The following is a 19,397-nucleotide window of genomic DNA, read 5'->3' on the forward strand; positions in this document are numbered from 1 at the left end:
GGGTAAAACAGCACTTTCTACACTCCATTTCGTGGTCAAAGGACCCTCTATCTACTTGCACCAGAGCTTCTCCAAAGGGCTCCAGATGAAAGCAGGCTGCTGGCTGAAGAGGCTAGTCACTGGCTGCAAGTGATGACCAAACCAGTCCAGGTGCTAGATTCAAGAATCTTATCCTCAACCAAAAGTGACAGTATATTTCCAAGATTTCTTCCTAGTTTTTCACAAACGTGGAGACTGGCAGCCACGAACTATTGAAAATGTGGAATCTAAGGAAATCAGCAAATACCTCCTGATTAGGGGATTTTCAGGAGGTTTTTCTAGAGCATAAGTGGAAAGTCACAGATGACTTAAAGAAATGGATCGAGCCTCCTATTGGTAAGAACTCTTAAGCAGGTCTCAGATTATCACCGGGAAAACTTCCGGCAGAGCTACCATGTATCACTATTAGTTTGGTCAATCTTTTGTGTTCAGGAAGGGCTCTGAGCTGAAATGTATATTGCAGACAGAAACCAGACATGGGTCAAACTGTTACATTTTTCTTCAGATGCTGACTGGTGGCTTCTACAAGATCGAGATGTCTGAATTTCCGTGCCTATACAGGAAGCCATCATTTTCAGTTTCGTCTGACGTCCTCACAGAAGACGTTAATACGGTCCATACTGTTCTTGGTCCCTATGCACCCCACATCTAAACACAAACATACAACACAAGCTCATGGTTAAAGAAAGAGCGGCAACTACGAGATGCCAGATGGATTTTATTCGAAGGGGGTAAAATAGAGTGTTCCCTTTGCTAGAATCTCACCAGCAATCATCCACCAGACTACTGCTGAGGAGGGGACTCGTTACCCTTTAATAGCGGTGGGGGACACATTTGGTGTTCCTTTGGACCAACCCATGAACAACACATAACCATGTGGAACCCCTTAGCTGGGCTTACATTATATTAGTCGTCTGTGGGGAAAAAAAACACTGTCGGCTAGAAAGTCAAACCAAAGGACAGGATGGCACATCTGTCTTCACTAAATGAGGAGATTTTTCCCTAAAGCAAAGTCAGATGGAATTCTCCCCAGTGGGGATGCTTCCCCAGAGAGCTGAAGGCAGGCTACAAAGTTTTAAGGAGCCTTTGCTGTGTTGTGGTGTTTATCCTATTTAGCTATACAATTAGACTTTCCTGTTTTGTTCCTGTGTAGGCAATTCACACACATGGTGGAGGCCAGCATAGATTATTGATGAAATGAAAACACATTGCTTGCCAGATATATTCTGTTCCTCAACTCTTGGTGTTTTGCTTCTATATCATCAGGTCCTTTCCATACAGTGGCTAAAAGTATTGATAGCTTTTTTGTTGGGGGACACTGGATTTTACAAGTCATTGATTTCTTCATAATCTAGCTTTTGCAGACCTTGAGAGGGGCAGTAACACTTTAGGTGGATTTGAGCAATAAGATTTCAGAATGCCAGCGCATCGTGAGTTAGATCATGTTCTGACCATAAGCTGTGGCTAAAGTGAGGTTTTCATCATTTTGTCAAAGGGAGTAACATACAGAGGATTTCCCATCTCTTTGAGAGGTAAAGCCTTTGCTACATTTTCAAAGATATAATTTAAATGGGTATAGTTGATAACAAGTCCACAATCTTTTTAAAGGGACTTCCTCGTTAGATATCTGCCGATAATTATGTTCCCACACTTTGTATGTAGCAGTTCTGCTTTGAGTGATCGTTCTTGCATGCATAGATTTGCCATCATTGTTAAGACTCACTGTTGTAATAGATGGAAGACCAGTGGCTGTAGTGTTGGTTGTGAGAAGGTTTATTAGATCTTTGTTACAAGTAGGTAAGTAGTTAGCTAAGCCCCACCAGGGGCAGCATCCTGCTACTCAGCGGTATCTCCAACTGCCACTCCAATCCCACACACACTCTCTATATTCTAGATGACCTCACACACTGGCTGAGCAGCAGAGACCTGGAACGCGGGGGAGGGGATGTATTCAGATTGAACACTCACATTTTCCACATGTAAGGAGGTTTGAGAACTCTAACTTTTGTAATGAATTTATAGTTATTTAAAAAAATATATATTTTCTTCATTCTCTTTTCTCCCAGGACGCGTGGTGAACATCAGCAGTATGTTAGGCCGAATGGCGAATCCGGCCCGGTCCCCTTACTGCATCACCAAGTTTGGGGTGGAAGCCTTCTCGGATTGCCTCCGCTACGAGATGTATCCCAGAGGTGTCAAAGTCAGCATTGTAGAACCTGGAAACTTCATAGCGGCCACAAGCCTCTACAGCCCGGAACGGATTAAAGCAATAGCCGACAAGATGTGGGAGGACCTCCCAGAAGTCGTCCGCCAAGATTATGGAAGAAAATATTTCGAGGAGAAAATTGCCAAAATGGAAACGTATTGTAATAGTGGCTCGGCAGACACATCTTCTGTAATCAATGCTATCACCCACGCATTAACCTCTTCCTCACCCTATACCCGCTATCACCCGATGGATTACTACTGGTGGCTCCGAATGCAAATCATGACACACATGCCCGGTGCCATTTCTGATAGAATTTATATTTATTAGTACTGTGGGGCATTGACTGCCTGACCGCATTTGATTTTCAGGGCATTGTGCAGGATTTATCTGTTTTCATCATTTTACATCATTGGGTAGGCCAGTTTGATTGTTTTACAATAATACGGGGAATTATAACTATTGTGTGGGACAATTGCATTTCTGAGCACTTGTCTATTTAATATCTTAGGTTTCCCTGTTTCTATTTGTAGGGCCAGATTCTCAGACATTTTCAATCACCAAAGTTTCAGTTAGGTGTAAAAAAAAAGTCATTTTTTATTATAAAATAGGTGTGCAAACTTTTAGGGATGCAAATGGAACATAAACTTACAAACTCGACCTAATGTTTGGAAAATGAGTTAAGAAATTGGAGTTCTCAGAGAGAAGACTGGAAGTGATCACTTCTCATTTGGGAGCACTTGTTAATATTCTCAACTATTCCCAATGCAATTTTCAAGTCTAAATGCATGCTGGAAACTACTCCAACATGCAGTCATGGAGAAGTAAATAACCTTGGAAAAGTTAGATGTAAATCTGTATAGTCAAGGTAAGTAAGGGAAGGCATTTTTGCACATTTACGTTGATACTGTTTTCATTACACATATATCTCTTTTTTTAATCTTCGAAACTCTGGTCATAATGCACGACTTTTATCCTCTGCGGGGCATCGCCAATTTTACCTGTTGCACTTTTTAGGCAAATGTATTGATGTTTTTTGCAATAGACCTTTTTATTGAAACCATCCTGTAGTTGTCCTGCTACTGCTACCCGACTTGTGTCCATGGCGTATACAAACTCTTCCATTTGCCATTACTCATGGGCACTCTGTTTTTACAACAGGAGATAGGTGCTAATGGGCTCCAGCTATATTAACCTACATTCTTTGGAAAATATCTGGGAACAAAATGGAGACGAGTTCTCCCTAGCAGGACTTTTCTTTTCCCTTGTTAGTATCTCATGTGTACAGTACTGAAGATCACAGTGAAGACGTCTCTTTCACTCACTATTCCTAATTCAGAAGAACTGGATGACCAGGCTTCTCTTTTATAGGAACGTTGTAGTCCACTGTGCTCGAAAGGACTAGAACTCCACATAGGTCACAATTCTCTTATATACTCGAGGTGTCTCAGCGTTGAGACAATTTTAATAGAATAGCTGCTGTAGCAGAATTAGACCAAGCAGAATGCGGTCAATAGCATATCTGGATTTGGAGGAGAAAAATCCTGAAAGATCTACTTGAACTCGAAAATGATTCCCAGCAAAATAAATGGAGGAAAAATCTCTCACAAAAAGTTTCGTACATATACTTCCACCTTCAGGATAAGCTTTACAAACTTGCAACTACATAAAGTAGCAAAGTTTCCTAACAAAACGTTGCAAGCATAAATTAAATTTTGCATGCCCCTAGCTTACACCAGAGCTCCCAGTAAAACATTTTACTTAAATAGCAAGAGCTGGTAAGATTCAAGAAGGGTGGATTGCATGAACCGTATTTGAGATATGCGCATAGTATCTAAAAAGGTTCAAGCACTCCTAGGCGAAGGGTGAAACAGGCTAGATTGGAGGGTGCATCTCCTGCAAGATTTAGATCAGCAGCAGATTAGCGAAAGGTCATTATTTAATTAATACATATTTCTGTGGGAGAAAAAACCTTAGCCATACCGACCCCAAGAGCATTTGTCAGTCATTATTGATTCCTTCTGTAAGGTTGGGGTAATGGGGTAGCTGTTAAGTATCACTCACACATTTCTTTTCCAGGCTACCAATGGACAGGGACACATTTTGCTCTCAGGTTAACTCTATCCTTGCTGCTTTCTTTTAAAAATAAAAAACTTTTCAATTTGATGGTTTTTTGGGGGGAGTGCCAGATCTAGACCATCAATGGACCACTTGCAACCCCTCTCTGGACTGGGTAATTTTTCAATGATATGCTCATGATCTGAAGAAGATACTGTAGTTATTACTCGTTTGATGAAATAGAACCTTATTTTTGAACAAAATCCGAATTTTGGATTGCAAGCACAACTTATTTATAAACTGGTCCCCAAAAGGAATGGCTCTCATTCAAAGGCCAGGGGGCTTTCTGCACTTGGGGTCACTTTTGGTGAGCATGGTCGGAGGTGCAGCTTGTCTTGGGGAGGGTGCTTTTTACTTGGTTGCTGTTTTAAGATATCCGTAGATCCTCGCACGCCTTTGATTGACATTTTGGAACACTAACTTTGTAGCCTTTGCATTCCTAGAGTTGAACAGTACTGAATACTTGCTCATTCGTCTGCCTGCTCAGTTGCAGGTTTTTGCGGGTGAACACTGCATTGCACTTTTACTCAAACATTAAGGCTCTAGATTGGAATTTAAATCATGGGTGTCAACTTGAAATAAATAGTTTACATATCAAGCAATCATTAATTTGACATAATTGCACAACAAATAATTTTGGCCACTGATTTCAGTGGTAAATTACAAAGACCTCCTTTTCAATGTTTGGAGAGGAGGAAATCTGTAATCCGAATGTTATTGTGTGGTACCGGGCTAAAGAACAATTCTTTCACTTGAATTTGATGTAACTATGAAGAGAATTTGTCATGAATTAACATTAAAATGAATAATGAAAAGATCAACTGTCCGTCTGGTGGTCGTTTTACATTAAGCAAGAAACCAGTTAAAGTTTGATCATGAATATTGGAGATTTGGTGGAATAGGGCCTATTTTCACACAGTAACAATTTATTTTCAGTTTAAGCGTAGAATTGGATTTCACAAATATGAAATCATCCATCCAACACAAGTATTTTTGCTAATAGAAATACGTGTTATATATTTCTGTAGTGTTCTAGACTTTGTTGACCCAGTATTCACTGTCATGTGTTTTCTTTTCCCTAATGTTGTTTGCTATTCCTCTTTGTATGTTATATGTTTTTTCTGTTGCTTGCCAGGCTATGATTCCTCTTGGTATGATTCGATTCAGTGTTATCTTTGTACATTTTATTTCTCTTCTGTTGTGTGCTTGGCTATGTTTAATCCACACTCCTCTCTGTCCACGTTAGTTCCCCTCTATTGGGTGTGATCTCTTTGTACGCTTTATTTCTCCTCTGTTGCGTGCTAGGCTATGTTTAATTCATACTCCTCTGTGAACGTTTTAGATCCCCTCTGTTGGGTGTTTTCTCTCTTTGTGCGCTTTATTTCTCCTCTGTTGTGTGCTAGGTTATGTTTGCTCCACACTCCTCTTTGAATGTTTTAGTTCCCCTCTGTTGGGTGTGATCTCTCTTTGTACATTTTATTTCTCCTTTGTTTGCGCTAGGCTGCGTTTGCCTCATATCCTCTTTGTAGGTTTTATTTCTCCTCTATTGCGTGATTGGCCATTTTTCCCCCCATATTCCTATTTGTGCGTTCCTGAAAAAAACAATATTCTCTAGGGATCATACGAGGTCAGTGATTGAGGCTCATACTTTACCTGCATTTTCTGAACCCGCCTTCGACCATTGTAAAGGTCACTAAACCACTGGAAAAAACTACTGCCTCTTCTTTCAATTGGCTTGAACTGCAAGGCATTATCCAATTTAGTGACACAGGGCCAGATGCATCAAAGGGTTTTGCCCATTCTGTGTCTATGGGAAAATGTGTTGATGCATATGGCCCTTAGTCTCCAAGTACAAGGTGAATCTTTAAGAAATGGTTCCTTCCACACCCTCCCAACGTGGGGAGACTCCACAAACATTTACAAGTGCAATGCTATTAATTTAGTCCTAGCTTCTCAATTCATGGGATTTTTAGGTCTGGCTTGACAGTGCACCTATTTTGAAGATATCGTGTTACCAATTACTTAAATAATACACAAAGAGAGCTTTGGAGCAACCTGAATGAGTATTACAGTTTCCCCTCATGCTATTTGTTGTTTAGAGTATCATTTCTCAATGTGTGAGGGAATATTTTATATCTGAAAAAGACTCCTAGTCACTGCACATTAACTTCTGGATCCCCGTGTGAAATAGTGAAAGGATACAATGCCAAAGGATCTGGCTTGAAACAAGGAATGAATCCCCAAACTTTCACTCAAATAACCGTGAGTCAGTGCTCAGACCACAAGGTTAAATGGGGGATGGACAGGTGGAAACAATGGCATCCTCTTCCTTGGCAGTTTTTAAGAACCAAAAGTGAAGCTACAAGCTGTAAAGATTAGGCCCCGGTTTAGGAACACAAAGCAGATTCTTAGGCAGAATGAATCACTGAAAGAACTAAAACATAGAAACAATGGAACCTGCATTTTTTGGGGCATGAAGATGAATAAATGAAGTTAGGAAGGTATTTTCATCACCCACCTTCTACCCTTAATAATTGGTGAGCAGAAGGTGCAGAACCATCAGGCATAGGTTCTGGTCCCCAAGGGGAGAAGTTGTCTTCTGAAGGCAAAATACAGAAAAGTAGAACCATTGATAACTATGGAGGAATTAAAGCAATAGAGACTGGCCAAGAAACCCTTCCCACCTCAGGAGTAAGTATTAACAGGGAAGACCCTGAGATGGGTGTGTGTCTAGTAGAGACCAGGAAAGCCCTACAACAAACAAACATTGCCTCGCGGCGACAGGCTTCATACTAGCGCTGTTTTCTGTATGTCACGAATTTAGACAACTAAGCTGTATTTAGAACTTCTAAAATGTGTAATATTAAAAAGTGCTTTGGTAACTTAGAAAAGGCAGAAGTACAGCATTTTACAGTACATAAAAAAAATGTTTTAAAATTCTGAGGTCGCTGGGGATTTGCACAGCATATTGTGAGTACCCACTGCTTCAATTATCCGGTGTTCCCAGTTTAACTTGGTATGTAGCCTTTACTCCGCACCCGTTACTCCAATTGACCTTTGCCCCGCAGTCTTTATCACGCAGGTAAGTGCCACACAGTTAAGTATATTTAATGAGTTTCTACCTTTAACACACATTATTTACCACGTTGTACTTTACTTTACAGGTAACTACATATATATATATTTTAAATAAGACTATTTTAATGTTATTTTAAAAAGTTAAAGAGGCAGGTAGGGTAAAGGGATGTTACGGGTGATTTTAGGGTTAAGGGGTGTGTAAAGGGAAGTAAGGATGATTTTAGGGTTAAGGGGTGCGTAAAGGTAAATGTTTTGTAAGATTGATTTTAGGGTTATGGTGTAGGTAGAGGTAAAAGGGTTAAAGGTGGTTTTAGGGTTTAGTGGTGGGTAGAGTTAAAAGGAGGTGAGGGTGATTTTTGGATTTAGGCGTGGGCAGAAGTAGAGGGAGGTAAAGATGATTTTTAGCAGTACAGTGAGGGAAGGGTGATTTTAGGTTTTTGGGTTGGGTAGAAGTAAAGTCTTTAAATACAATAGGGGAGTCTGGAGATGTCTCCGCCAAAAATGTAAAAATTGGTGGTCAGCACCAAATAAATGTACAAATATATATTTGTATCTCTCTCGCTACTATATATATATATATATATATATATCCCACACATACATGTGCACGTTCATTCAATATATATATGTTGAGATCGAGATCTAGTAAACTTAAAATCTGGAGGTTTCCAATGTGTGTTAGAGACCCACTGGCACTGCTCTGAGTACCTTGCCAACTCTAATCTTGATAACCTCTCAGCCGCCTAGACAACTTGAACCATCATGGTTTGTTAAAAACCATATGCGAGAGTTGGAAGAGGCTTAAAGGCATTAGCATGGATCTGGTCCAGAAATTGAAGATACGGTGTACCATATTTACCTCATTGGGAAGAGCTGTCATATGGGGTACCATCATGTTCCGACTCGTCTCTGCTATTTTTCAGTGGATACATGAACTCTGTTTGAGTTAATACGTATCAGCATGGATTCCAATATTCATGCAGGTGACACCCTGGTGGTCTGCTTTGAAAGAAGGGCCCTGGGAGGCATTGTAAGGCAAGTACCCTTTTCTGAGAGTTTATGACTTCCTGTTGAACATGCATACTTTGGAAGCAGCTGAATTGACATGTGGTAATGGGCCCAAAACTTGGGTGATGAAGGTTGTTCACTTACCCTACCACGTCACCTTCCATGGATGCCTGGTTCCCAGGGCCAGTCTTTTTAGGTGTGGCATGAGAACCAGTGCAGTTAGAAGAAAACAGCCCATTATGATGGAATAAACTTTGCCTAACAAAGTCCAAGATCACAAAGTATTTAAGATCTGCGATAACCACCTAAGACTTTTAAAAAATTGAACCTCTTTCTTCAATGTCAAGCATACAACTTCCTTTGTTAGAGCAAAGCAATCTGTAGCAGAATGTTGGCCAAAAAAGTATCTTTAGAGCATGGAGAATAAACACTCAGAGCCATTCGTCATCTCTAATCTTTAGATTACCTTTGCCTTCTCTCCTAAAACTCCAGTGAACGCAAATACAGAGCAAAGATCACTTTAGGATCCTGACCTTGGTGCACCAGCGTCCATATTATTTAGACTCTTGGGGCTAGATGTAGGTAATTCTCATTTACTGACTCTAGAATACCGAATTTTACCGATTCGGTATTCTAGATTTGGTAAATGAGATGTAGTTAAAAATTCGGTATTTTTTACCGAATCTGTTGGATTCGGTAATTACCGAATCGGTATTTACCGATTCGGTAATTGTCATTGATTCCTATTTACCTTGAGGCCCATAGGAATCAATGTCAATTACAGATTCGGTAAAAATACCGAATTTGCAAGGGGGACAGGGTGTCACTTTGACACCCTGTTGCACCCCTGATTCTGGCTTGTGTGCCATGTGGCACACATACATGCCCTTAGGGCATGTATGTGTGCCACGTGGCACAGGTGTACATGCACAGATGTGCATGTACACAGGAATTCGTTATTTACCATGTAATAGTATTACATGGTAAATAACGAATTCTTAGGGGCCTGTGGCACTGTTTCCAGTGCCACCTACATATAGATTTACCGATTCGGTAAATTTACCGAATCGGTATTTTACAGAATCGGTAAATTTACCGAATCGGTATTTTACAGAATCGGTAAATTTACCGAATCGGTATTTTACATAATCAGTAAATATACCGATTCTGTAAAATATAGGCCCCCTACATCTCAATCTCCGAAATCGGCCGTTACCGACCGGTATTTGGTGACCTACATCTGGCCCTTGATCAGCAAAATATGTGGTTTAAAAACACATTTAGATGAGCACACTTAGAAACGCTGATGCTTGCAAGGTTCAAACTTCAGATGTACAGAGGCAAACCTTTCACGGTCAGATTAGGGATTCTGAGGATTCATTTACACCCAATCTCAAATCTGTGACATTGGATCAAATATATATACAAGTGATATCCTGAGTGTGACACAATATCATTGGAAATGAGTGTGCAAGAGCTATGTGACCATGTATACAACTTTAAATAGCACTACATTTTTAAATACATATGTCCTGACATCGTAAAAATTGATCAAAGATTAGGTGAATGCGTATTTATTTGCACGTTGTTTTCACGACATGGAATTCATGTTTTCAACTGGAAAAACTGCTTCTTCAGTACCTACTAAAAATATGGGTATTTCTGTTACATTCCTAGATTAATCTCCACTTGCCTCAACGAAGCTTCAACATTGAGATCCTCCTCTGGCACCTCTCACTTTCCAAACAGTGGAAAATCCATCCACTCTGCAGTTTTGTACAGTTTTATATTTTTCTGAAACAGTAAATATTTCTTAATACAGCCATCTTTTGTGTGACCTTTACGTTTTCACAAGTTTTTGATTTCTCTTCACATAACAAAATTATTGTCAACAGTGAATATATGAATAAAACTCTATTAGGAGTGTTTACTTCAAGCGTTAGAACCAACAATTAACCCCTTCACTGCGGTGTTAATTTTGCCGCGGTGCGAGAGGGGGGTGTGGGCGCGGTGCTCATGACGGCTCCCGGCTGTCATGAGACACGGTAGTCATGTGCTTATGACGACCGGGAGCCATCCGAACTCCGCCCACTGATTAATTCGCCCGCACAGGCGGGGAATTAATCAGACGTGGGCGGAGCGGCAACGTTTGGATGACTCCCGACCGTCATGAGCGCATGACTACCGTGACTCATGACGGCTGGGAGCAGTCCCAAGGACGGAAGGAGTTATTGTTGTGCTTTCATGTACCATTTACCCTTGTTTTAGTTGGCTTAGGACCTGATCACGAGTTTGGCGGTCCTACAGAGGCGGCGGTCCTCCACCATCCCCTGTAGGACTGCCAAACCTGTGGTGTGACCACCCGCCAGATCAGGAGTTTAATCCTGGTCTGGCCGGTGGTGTTGCAGTGGTCTGACTGCGTCAGTCTGCAACGCTCATAGCAGAACATACAATGCAGACCGCCGCCATCAGACGACCGACTGCACCTTCCTGCACGGTACATGCCACACCGTTCAGGAAGTGAGGATTCAAATACAGGTGGGCACTACATGAGCCCCCCTGCATGCACTCCCCCCCGCCCCCCAATCCTGCAGAGGGGCCCTGTCAGGGCCCGCTTTGTTGCATTTCCATCACCCTTCTCATGGCAGGATCACCGCCAGGAAAAGGGTGAAGAAAATGCAACTCGTAATATGCTCGTCGGTGCCGGCAGCGGCACCCCCAGCATATTACAGCTGGTTGCAGACCGCCGGTCCAGCAACTTCCTTGGTGCCGGAGGTCTCATGGCAGTCCTACTGCCGCAGTCGGAATATTGCGGGCGGTACCCGCAGAGTTGCAGTGGTCAGACTACCACCCCGGGTTTGGCGGTCCTGTGGACCGCCGAACTTGTCATCAGGCCCTTAATTCTTTGCAAGCTTATTGATGTGCAATTTAAAAAAAACATGCAAAGTGGCTTTGTGTGGCTTAGTAAATGCCAATAAAAGACCACAAAAGTGTCACAGCCCTATTCCAAAATCATAGTAAATCTGGGTCTTAGGGCATATAGTAACTCTGGAGAAAATAGTGATTTCGGGGTAATGGTTTCAGTGGTTGGATTCACGGCTTAGTTTGCTCTGTAAATGACACAAAAGGAATGTATTCCCGTTTTCCATAATGTCAGATACTTTAATTAATTTCACCGACTTGCATATGAAATCCTGATGCATGGAAACTGCAAGGGATGTGCAGACAACGGTGCCAAGTTGCATTTTATTAATTGCACCTTTCTATGAAAACTGCCTGGAATGCTTAACGTTTTCTAGGAATGATCAATGTGCTCTCAAAGAAGAAAAACAATCTAACAGTCTTGCTTAAAAATGGAACTCGGTCAGCGATATTTCTGAAAATCTCTGCACCTGAAGAAGCCGAGGCAGGTTCAGAATCTCCCTCGAGGCCTGGGATGAGAAGCGAATAAACCGCTTAGGCAGCACAATCATCAAAAATTTCATTTTCTTTTTTTTGAGGCTGACATTCAATTTTCAGTCGCTTTGCTCATCTGGCCGGAGGCTTGGTTTGAGTGGATGAGTGATACATGAGATTACATTCGCGATTTATTTCTATGTGATGGGAGATGTGCGTGCACTTGGAGAGAGACATCTCAAACAGATCAAATACTTAAAATCTTTCATCTTCAAGTTACATGTCCAAAGCTGTAGCCACACAAAGCTGTCTATTGATCATGAGTCAATGCTACAGCATAACCTTTTCCTGTTGATCCCGCCTGTCTGTTTCTTGGGGGATTTAACACTTGGTCAAGAGCAATTTGACAAAGGTGGATAGATGTAAATTGAAGGTTGGGCCTTAAGTGATTGCTGATATTGTGCTTTTATCGTTCCTGTTCTCCAGATCTCTCACACTGTAAATGATACACAGGCTTTTTTTCTTTAAATAGACTTCGGATTAAACAATAATCCATAAAAGCATTCAAACATTACTCCCATAAAATACAATATCTAAAACCAAATACAATTCATCAATTTCCCACAAAAAACACTGGGGCAGATCTACAAGCCCCTTGCGCCACCGGTGCGTCACTTTTTGTGATGTACCAGTGGCGCATTTTACTGCTCCATATGTACAAGGACAGGAAAAGCCACCCTGCGTGATTTTTCCTGTCCTTGTAAATATGGCCCCTTTACACGCAGCACTCTGCGTGAAAGTGTCGTTCCATAGGTGTTGCTGTGGGTGTGCCCACGCAGGACCCATTGAACCAGACACATTTCCAGATTTACGAGGAATTGTAAATCTGGAAATGCGTTTGAATGCTATGCCTCCCCAGGGGAGGCGTAGGGAGGCGCAATGAGGAGAAATGTATTCATTTCTACTCGTTTTTTTTTCTTTTCCTGTTTCTATGCGTGATGCATTCTGCAGCACACATAGAAAGAGGACATCACCTCTTATGATTGTTTTTGTTCAGGAAGGGTTCCTTTACTGCACATAACAATCATTGATACAATGCTGTTTTTCAACTTCTATGTGTGCTAATGCAGCGCACATAGAAGTTGAAAAACGGCATTTCAGATTGTTTTTGTGCAGAATGGGAACACTTCCTGAACAAAAACAATCTCTCCACGACGCAGGCCTTCTTGCACCATGGTGCAAGGGTGTCTGCACCAGCGCATGGCAGCAGTTTGTGTGCCAGCGCAGGGGGAAACACAGAGATGCAACATATTGTAAATATGTTGCATCCCTGTGCTTTGAAAAAAACTCAGTGCTACGCAACCAAATAGCTTGCAGCACACACTGAGTCACTTTCATTGTAAATCTGCCCCACCGTCTCTTCAAAAAAAGCATAAAAACCATACGGAGGCAATGGAACAATGTTCTAAGTGCGTCACCCACTTCTTTCACAATCGAGGCCGGGGACTCAAAATGGGGGATTTCACTTTCTGCCTAAAACCTGCAGTTTATGGAGTCTCCTGGAGACACCCACTTAACCAGCTAGGATAGAATCATGGCTGTATCTATTCGTAAATACGCGGGTGACACTTGACTACACTGTTACTGCTGAAGGGGCTGGGATTCGTATCTAGATTTTTACCTTATCAATTCTCCAGAATCCCAAGACAGGTCGACTGGACCGTTTTGTCTGCTAAGAAGTGTAAAGGGGAGGTTTCCAAACTCGTAATTAAACAGCTTTGTAAATTAACAATCAAACCCAATTTAAAGAACCACTGACCACGAACTGAAGTTAAGAATTTATTTCAAAGCCAAAAATAACTGGACATACAAACACCTCAACAAGAGGTTAAAAAGATAAACGGGCACTAATACAAACGTAATCCTTCGAAGGAGTCTCAGACGACTCAGAATGAAAAGCAAAGTCAGTTTTAGGAACATCAGGCACCAATTACCGTCCCTATTTGAAGTCTGGACTGCATTTACAAAAAGAAAGAAAAGGTTAATCTGTCCCTACACTAACTCTAAGGTGACATCCCTACTTAACAATTCCCTTCAGGCAAGAGTAAAGGTGTCAGCCATGAAGACTACTTAAGAAGTGCATTCACGTTTCTTAAATAAGTAGTCTAAACTACTGAGCTCGTTCTAAGATGCTCCTTCCTACACCCCCACTCTGCCCTAAGTTCCCTCTTTGCTGTCTAAGTTGCCTACATCCTGCTCTAGCAACCTCCTGACAAAGTCTGCTCTCCACCCTCGGGGTCTGTCCCTAATACAAAACTCCCAAAATCGTAGATACGCCCAAGGCACACACCTCTGGGCAGATGTTGGTTTTTGGATTTTTTCAGTATGGCATCCTTCCATCCAACGTCCGTTGAGGTGTCCTTGGATCCCAGGCACCTTCCCCACCAAATGTTGCAGATGGACAATTCTCTGGCACCTACTCGTCCTCACTCCTACCGGCCTAACTTCCAAACAATAGATCTTTCTAGCTAACGAGCTTCGTGGCCTTGCACCTGCAACTGAAATACGTGAGAAGCAACCTTGTGCACATCCAAAGTTACAATTCAATATTCTCCGAGAACAGCACCCTTCCCAAACAAGAAGCTATTTCACAGGATTAACCAATGCTAACTAAAGAAATTACAGTTAGGCCTCTACTGGCTTTTCTTCATGTCCCAGGCCTTTTACATTTAAATGCATTTCTAAACGATTTTACATTATAAGCAATATACTCTATGCTATTACAAAAACATTACATTTCATCTCTAAACATAAGCTCTTTTCCATGTTAAAGCGTCACATTCTATCTCCTACACGTGCAACTCTTAATATGGAACGTTTATTAATCTACAATACACACGTTTAGTAGCATTTCTACATCATATAAAGCATCACGCTCCTGTTAAGGCTCTACATAAATCTGCAACGTTATGAATACATCGTTTACACATTGCACTAATTCCCAACCTACGGTTATATCTCTAAAAGCACACGTTTGTATACCCTCTTAACATGAGGGTGCTGACTACGGGAGATATAATGCACCCCTACAATTTTTCAAAATAACATGGCGTTCTCTCACTGCTGAACAATAGGATGTATCGCAAGATACCACCATTTCATTAAAATAGGCCTACAATCAGTGCTTGAAATGTAGAAATAGAAGTGCAGGAACTTTGTGACAGAGTACCTGCTTGTCTCTGACAAGTGCCAGTACTCTCCAATTAAAAGTATTACTTTTTTCTTGAGAAGTGCAGGTGCTCTCCCTCTCAAAATAAAAAAGTCCTGTTACCCAATATCGGATAGTACCGGCCCATTTAAAGCACTGCCTACAATAATATCTTTGTGAAACGTCCACCCCCTTAAAAGTGCAAAGACAGCACAGTCTTTTCTATATGAATGACCTATTTATGAATATTCCCTTTATATTTAAATTTTATTCCCATTTAATATGTTTTGGGCCAAATCGGCAAGGAATTTAAAGTACGTAAATAATACTATTTCTTGTACTCATAAATGTATTTGTAAATGAGTCCCTCAAAGTTATTGAACTTCAGATAAATGCAGATCATAGTATTACCTTTTAAGTGGGTGCAGTTATGAAGGAACCCCTTTTTTCCAATTCAAATTGTTGAGTCCCATTCTTCCAGCCATCCGTTCAGAGCAAGACCCCCTGAGTCATACATCAAGTCTACCATAGGATTTGTACTGGAAGGATTTGCACTTTGGATGTGTGTGACTCAAACTGGCCCAAAATGTTAGTACTGTAAAGTAGTTAAAGTGCACAGCCATAGAAGGACTGGTGCAATGTTTGTTTTTTACTGAACGTAAAGGTTTGATGCTAGGTTCCTTCTCTGCTGAGCGCCCGGGTTGCATCATCTCTACTTGGTGTGAATCCCATAGAATCACTATTGTAGCATCAACGATTCCTTGTGTTGAGCTGTCTGCTTTTAGGCGGATCCATTGACCCACACACCACGTCTATCGTTATTCATTGGTTGCCCTATTTCTGCTTCTTGGTGGGTACTCAAGCTCCAGATCCTGGTGGCAGAATCTAAAGAATTGGATCAATAAAAGGCTCCCTTTGAGAAGAATTTCTAAAAGTCTTGTTTTTAGACGACTTATTCTGGGAATGTGCTTTCAATTAATAGTTTAAACCAATCTTAAACAAGTGCCGGGATCTCAACTCAGCATCATGTGACTCGCTTAATCCCCCTGACTGCCCCCAGCGCCTGGATACCATAGGGGTGATAAGTTTGCGCGTTACAAATGTTGGATTATTATTATTATTATAACCATGAAATGTGAGCACACAAAGAGGTCCCTGCTGCACAGAGAAAACAATATTAGAGGGAATATTGGTTACATGTCAAAGGGAGTCAGAACCACAACGTTGTTGAGAGCCTGCTGACATCTCCAGCTTTTTAGCCATGTAATGGGAGTGGTCAGAGTGTAAGAAAGCAGAGAGCTAGTTTGGCCCACACCCGGATTTGGTTAGTTTTGTTCCCATCTGCAGGGGACTTGGGCTAGCAGTTTGGGCTGGTCAGTTCCTGTCCCAGCAGGACCAAGCTTGATTTGCATGTGGCTGGTCTCTTTCTTGACAGTATGCAGAGTGATAAAGATGGAACTAAATGCGACCCCAGGCTAATGTTAGTATTTTCAATTAGTTCAAGCATTCCTTCCATCATTTAATTGTTCATTACCAATTTTGGGCATTTTGTTAGTGTGTTTGTGAAAATCAATTTCCTGACTGAATCTGAGTGATGTGGAACTTTCAATGACAGCTGGAGTGCTGTCTAAGATATGAGTGAAATTGTGCTATATATGAACCATGCAAGCTCGGTTATGCCTGGAGTTTGGCCTTGCCTCGCAACAAGTAGCTCGAGAGGGTGCAGTCATCAAATCTTGCAAAACTATGAAGGAACCTCCAAGGAATACTTAGAATGACCCTTTATGGCAAGATATTGGGCTCTCGAGACCAGGTAACTTGTGGCAGAAATACCTAGAATCTTCATTAAGTCAATTGGGCCTTAAGATATGTGGACCTCAACAACTTTGACTGTGATCTTCAGATGGTAACAAAAGTGTAAAAAGAGTTTCGCAACTGCCCGACAGGGATACCATGGCCAAAAAAATCACAAGGGGGCATTGTCTTCAATACCTACGTTCTTCCTCGGTGCCAACAACATCTCAAAACTAACATTTCTTTTCATCAGAAGCAAAAGTTTCTCTCATGTAGGTAACTTTCCTACAAAATACTTTAGGGCTTATTTACAAGGGAATTGCGCCACTGGAACTAAACTTTTTCTGACGTTCCAGTGGCACAATGCCCTGCTCCACTTTGCGTGACTTAACCCTGCTTTGCAAATATAGCCCCCTTTCCCACAGGTATGTGCGTGAAAGACACATGAAGTGGGTGTTGCTGTGGTCCTTCCACCGTAACACCCATTGCTTTTTGACTTTGCTCCAGATTTAGAAGGATCTGTAAATCTGAGTCAGTACCAAAAACTAACACCACTGAATAGCAGATGTTAGAATGGCGCAACAAAGAGAAATACTTTTATTTCTCCTCGTTTCTGCTCTTTCTATGTGTGCTGCGTTCTGCAGCACACAAAGAAAGAGCAAATCGCCATCAAAGATTGTTTATGTGCAGGAAGGTGTTCCTTCCAGCACATAAACAATCACCCCTGCAACACAGACACCCTTGCACCATGGTGCAAGGGTGCCTGCTTTGTAGGGAATCATCCCTGCAACGCAGGCACCCCTTCACTACGGCATGAAGGTATCTGTGTTGGCGCTAGACAGCTTTTTTTTTTAGTGCCAGTGCAAGGAAAAATACATATGTGCGTCGTATTCTTGTAAATACAGTGCATCTCTGCATTTTCTAAATGACGCAGCGTGACGTTGCTAAATTACTAGCAGTGCCATTTCCTAATTAATATACCCCTTTGTCCCAAGATGGAAAGCAACCTCGATTGATGCAAACTGCAGGCTTTGTGGTTTTAAAGAAGAGATTTTGTTGCCAATTGTACTTATAGGGATGTATGACATTACAACGCATGCTTTTACATCGCATGCTTTTACATCGCAGTTTTTACAACGCATGCTGTTACAACGCATAGCGCTTTGGGGTGCTGGATAGTGGATAATTTAATTTACTATTCCAACTCCAGTCCCCGTGGACACTAGGGAAGGTGTTGGATAGTAAATTAAATCTATTCCCTATCCTAGAGCGCCCCCCAGCGCAATGCGTTGTAATGGTTTGCATTGTAAAAGTTGCGATGTAAAAGCACTGCGTGGTAAAAGTTGCGTTGTAAAGGATGTTTCCCTACTTATAGTCCCAGTTTTGCTGGAGGCTCGCAGGAAATTGCTTAGGAGATGTTTTAATCAACTTTATATAAGGACGTGCAGGCAGGCGTTCATTCAGATCTTAAATGGTCAGCAAATTTGGCTAAACTGCAATTTTGTTGTTTTTATGGACCACTTTTTAAAGTTATTGTAAATCTTTTGAATTTTTAATCCCGTTGAATTGTTCATACCTGATGCAACACCCTTTAGAAGTGCATATTGAGATTGAAATAACTATTTTGCATCCAGTTCAGGTATTGGGATTGATGCACATTAGTAGTGGGAAACGCCTAAAAACAAACTTTAATAATGATATGCTATGATCCTCATCACCAACATTATTTTTGACATCAAGTAGAAGAGTATGTACTGTCTGTTTGTGCAAGGTACCCTCACAAACATGCTATTTTGTGTGTCTAATTTTTGGTCATAAGGGAAATTCTTTGACTTTAGGTCTGGCCCAGTGACCTTTGGATGGCTTACCATAGTGTTATTATGCAAGCGTATGTTTAGACTTGTTTACTGTGTGATCGGATTATGGTTTCATTTAGTAAAACCAGGGAGAATGTTTTAGTCCTCATGGGTGGCTGTGGACCAAATCACAAGACAGAAACGTACTTTATTGCAGAACTTCTATTGTCTGAAGGATGCGCTACTACTAAGATGTAAGGTGTCCAGTTTTTAACCTTGTGGAATATGCTTTTCACCTGTGAGATTGTTTGAATTCGCTTCACCCTTTGTATAGGATATATCTATCTATCTATCTATCTATCTATCTATCTATCTATCTATCTATCTATCTATCTGTCTGTCTGTCTGTCTGCCTGTCTCTTCTGGTGCCTCCTCTAAATAAAGTAAAATCAAAGGGAAATTAGGTATTTCAGGCTAGGACTTCAAGCCGAGCCAAGCTAATTTTAATAATATATGTCAGACTGAATCCAGCTCATTTAAACGATGGTGTCACTTTAGTTAGTGCCAGTTAGAGCCAGTTCATCAAATTATGAGCCAGATCACGCATTTTAGGCAAATGTTGTAACTCTTCACACACTCATCAGTCTAATAATAGTTTAATTCAAACTGACTTGAACTATCATTTTTATGATTTGCGCCCTGATTATAGCCAGCACTTTAAGGGTTGTCCATCCTTCTTTAAGATGACTCTCAG

General features: G+C 41.3%; 1 protein-coding gene across 1 annotated transcript in view; it reads left to right on the forward strand.

Annotated features, from left to right (window-relative positions):
* Positions 1-5,184, forward strand: part of LOC144791669 (D-beta-hydroxybutyrate dehydrogenase, mitochondrial-like) — a 131,453-nt gene extending 126,269 nt beyond the window's left edge. Inside the window, exon 7 of the mRNA XM_078666401.1 lies at positions 2,106-5,184. Coding sequence (XP_078522527.1) covers positions 2,106-2,575 — 470 coding nt within the window. The 3' untranslated portion in view covers positions 2,576-5,184. The remainder of the gene's footprint in view (positions 1-2,105) is intronic.
* Positions 5,185-19,397: the final 14,213 nt, after the last annotated feature.

Source organism: Lissotriton helveticus, chromosome 11 (genome assembly GCF_964261635.1).
Source record: "Lissotriton helveticus chromosome 11, aLisHel1.1, whole genome shotgun sequence".
NCBI classification, from domain to species: domain Eukaryota; kingdom Metazoa; phylum Chordata; class Amphibia; order Caudata; family Salamandridae; genus Lissotriton; species Lissotriton helveticus.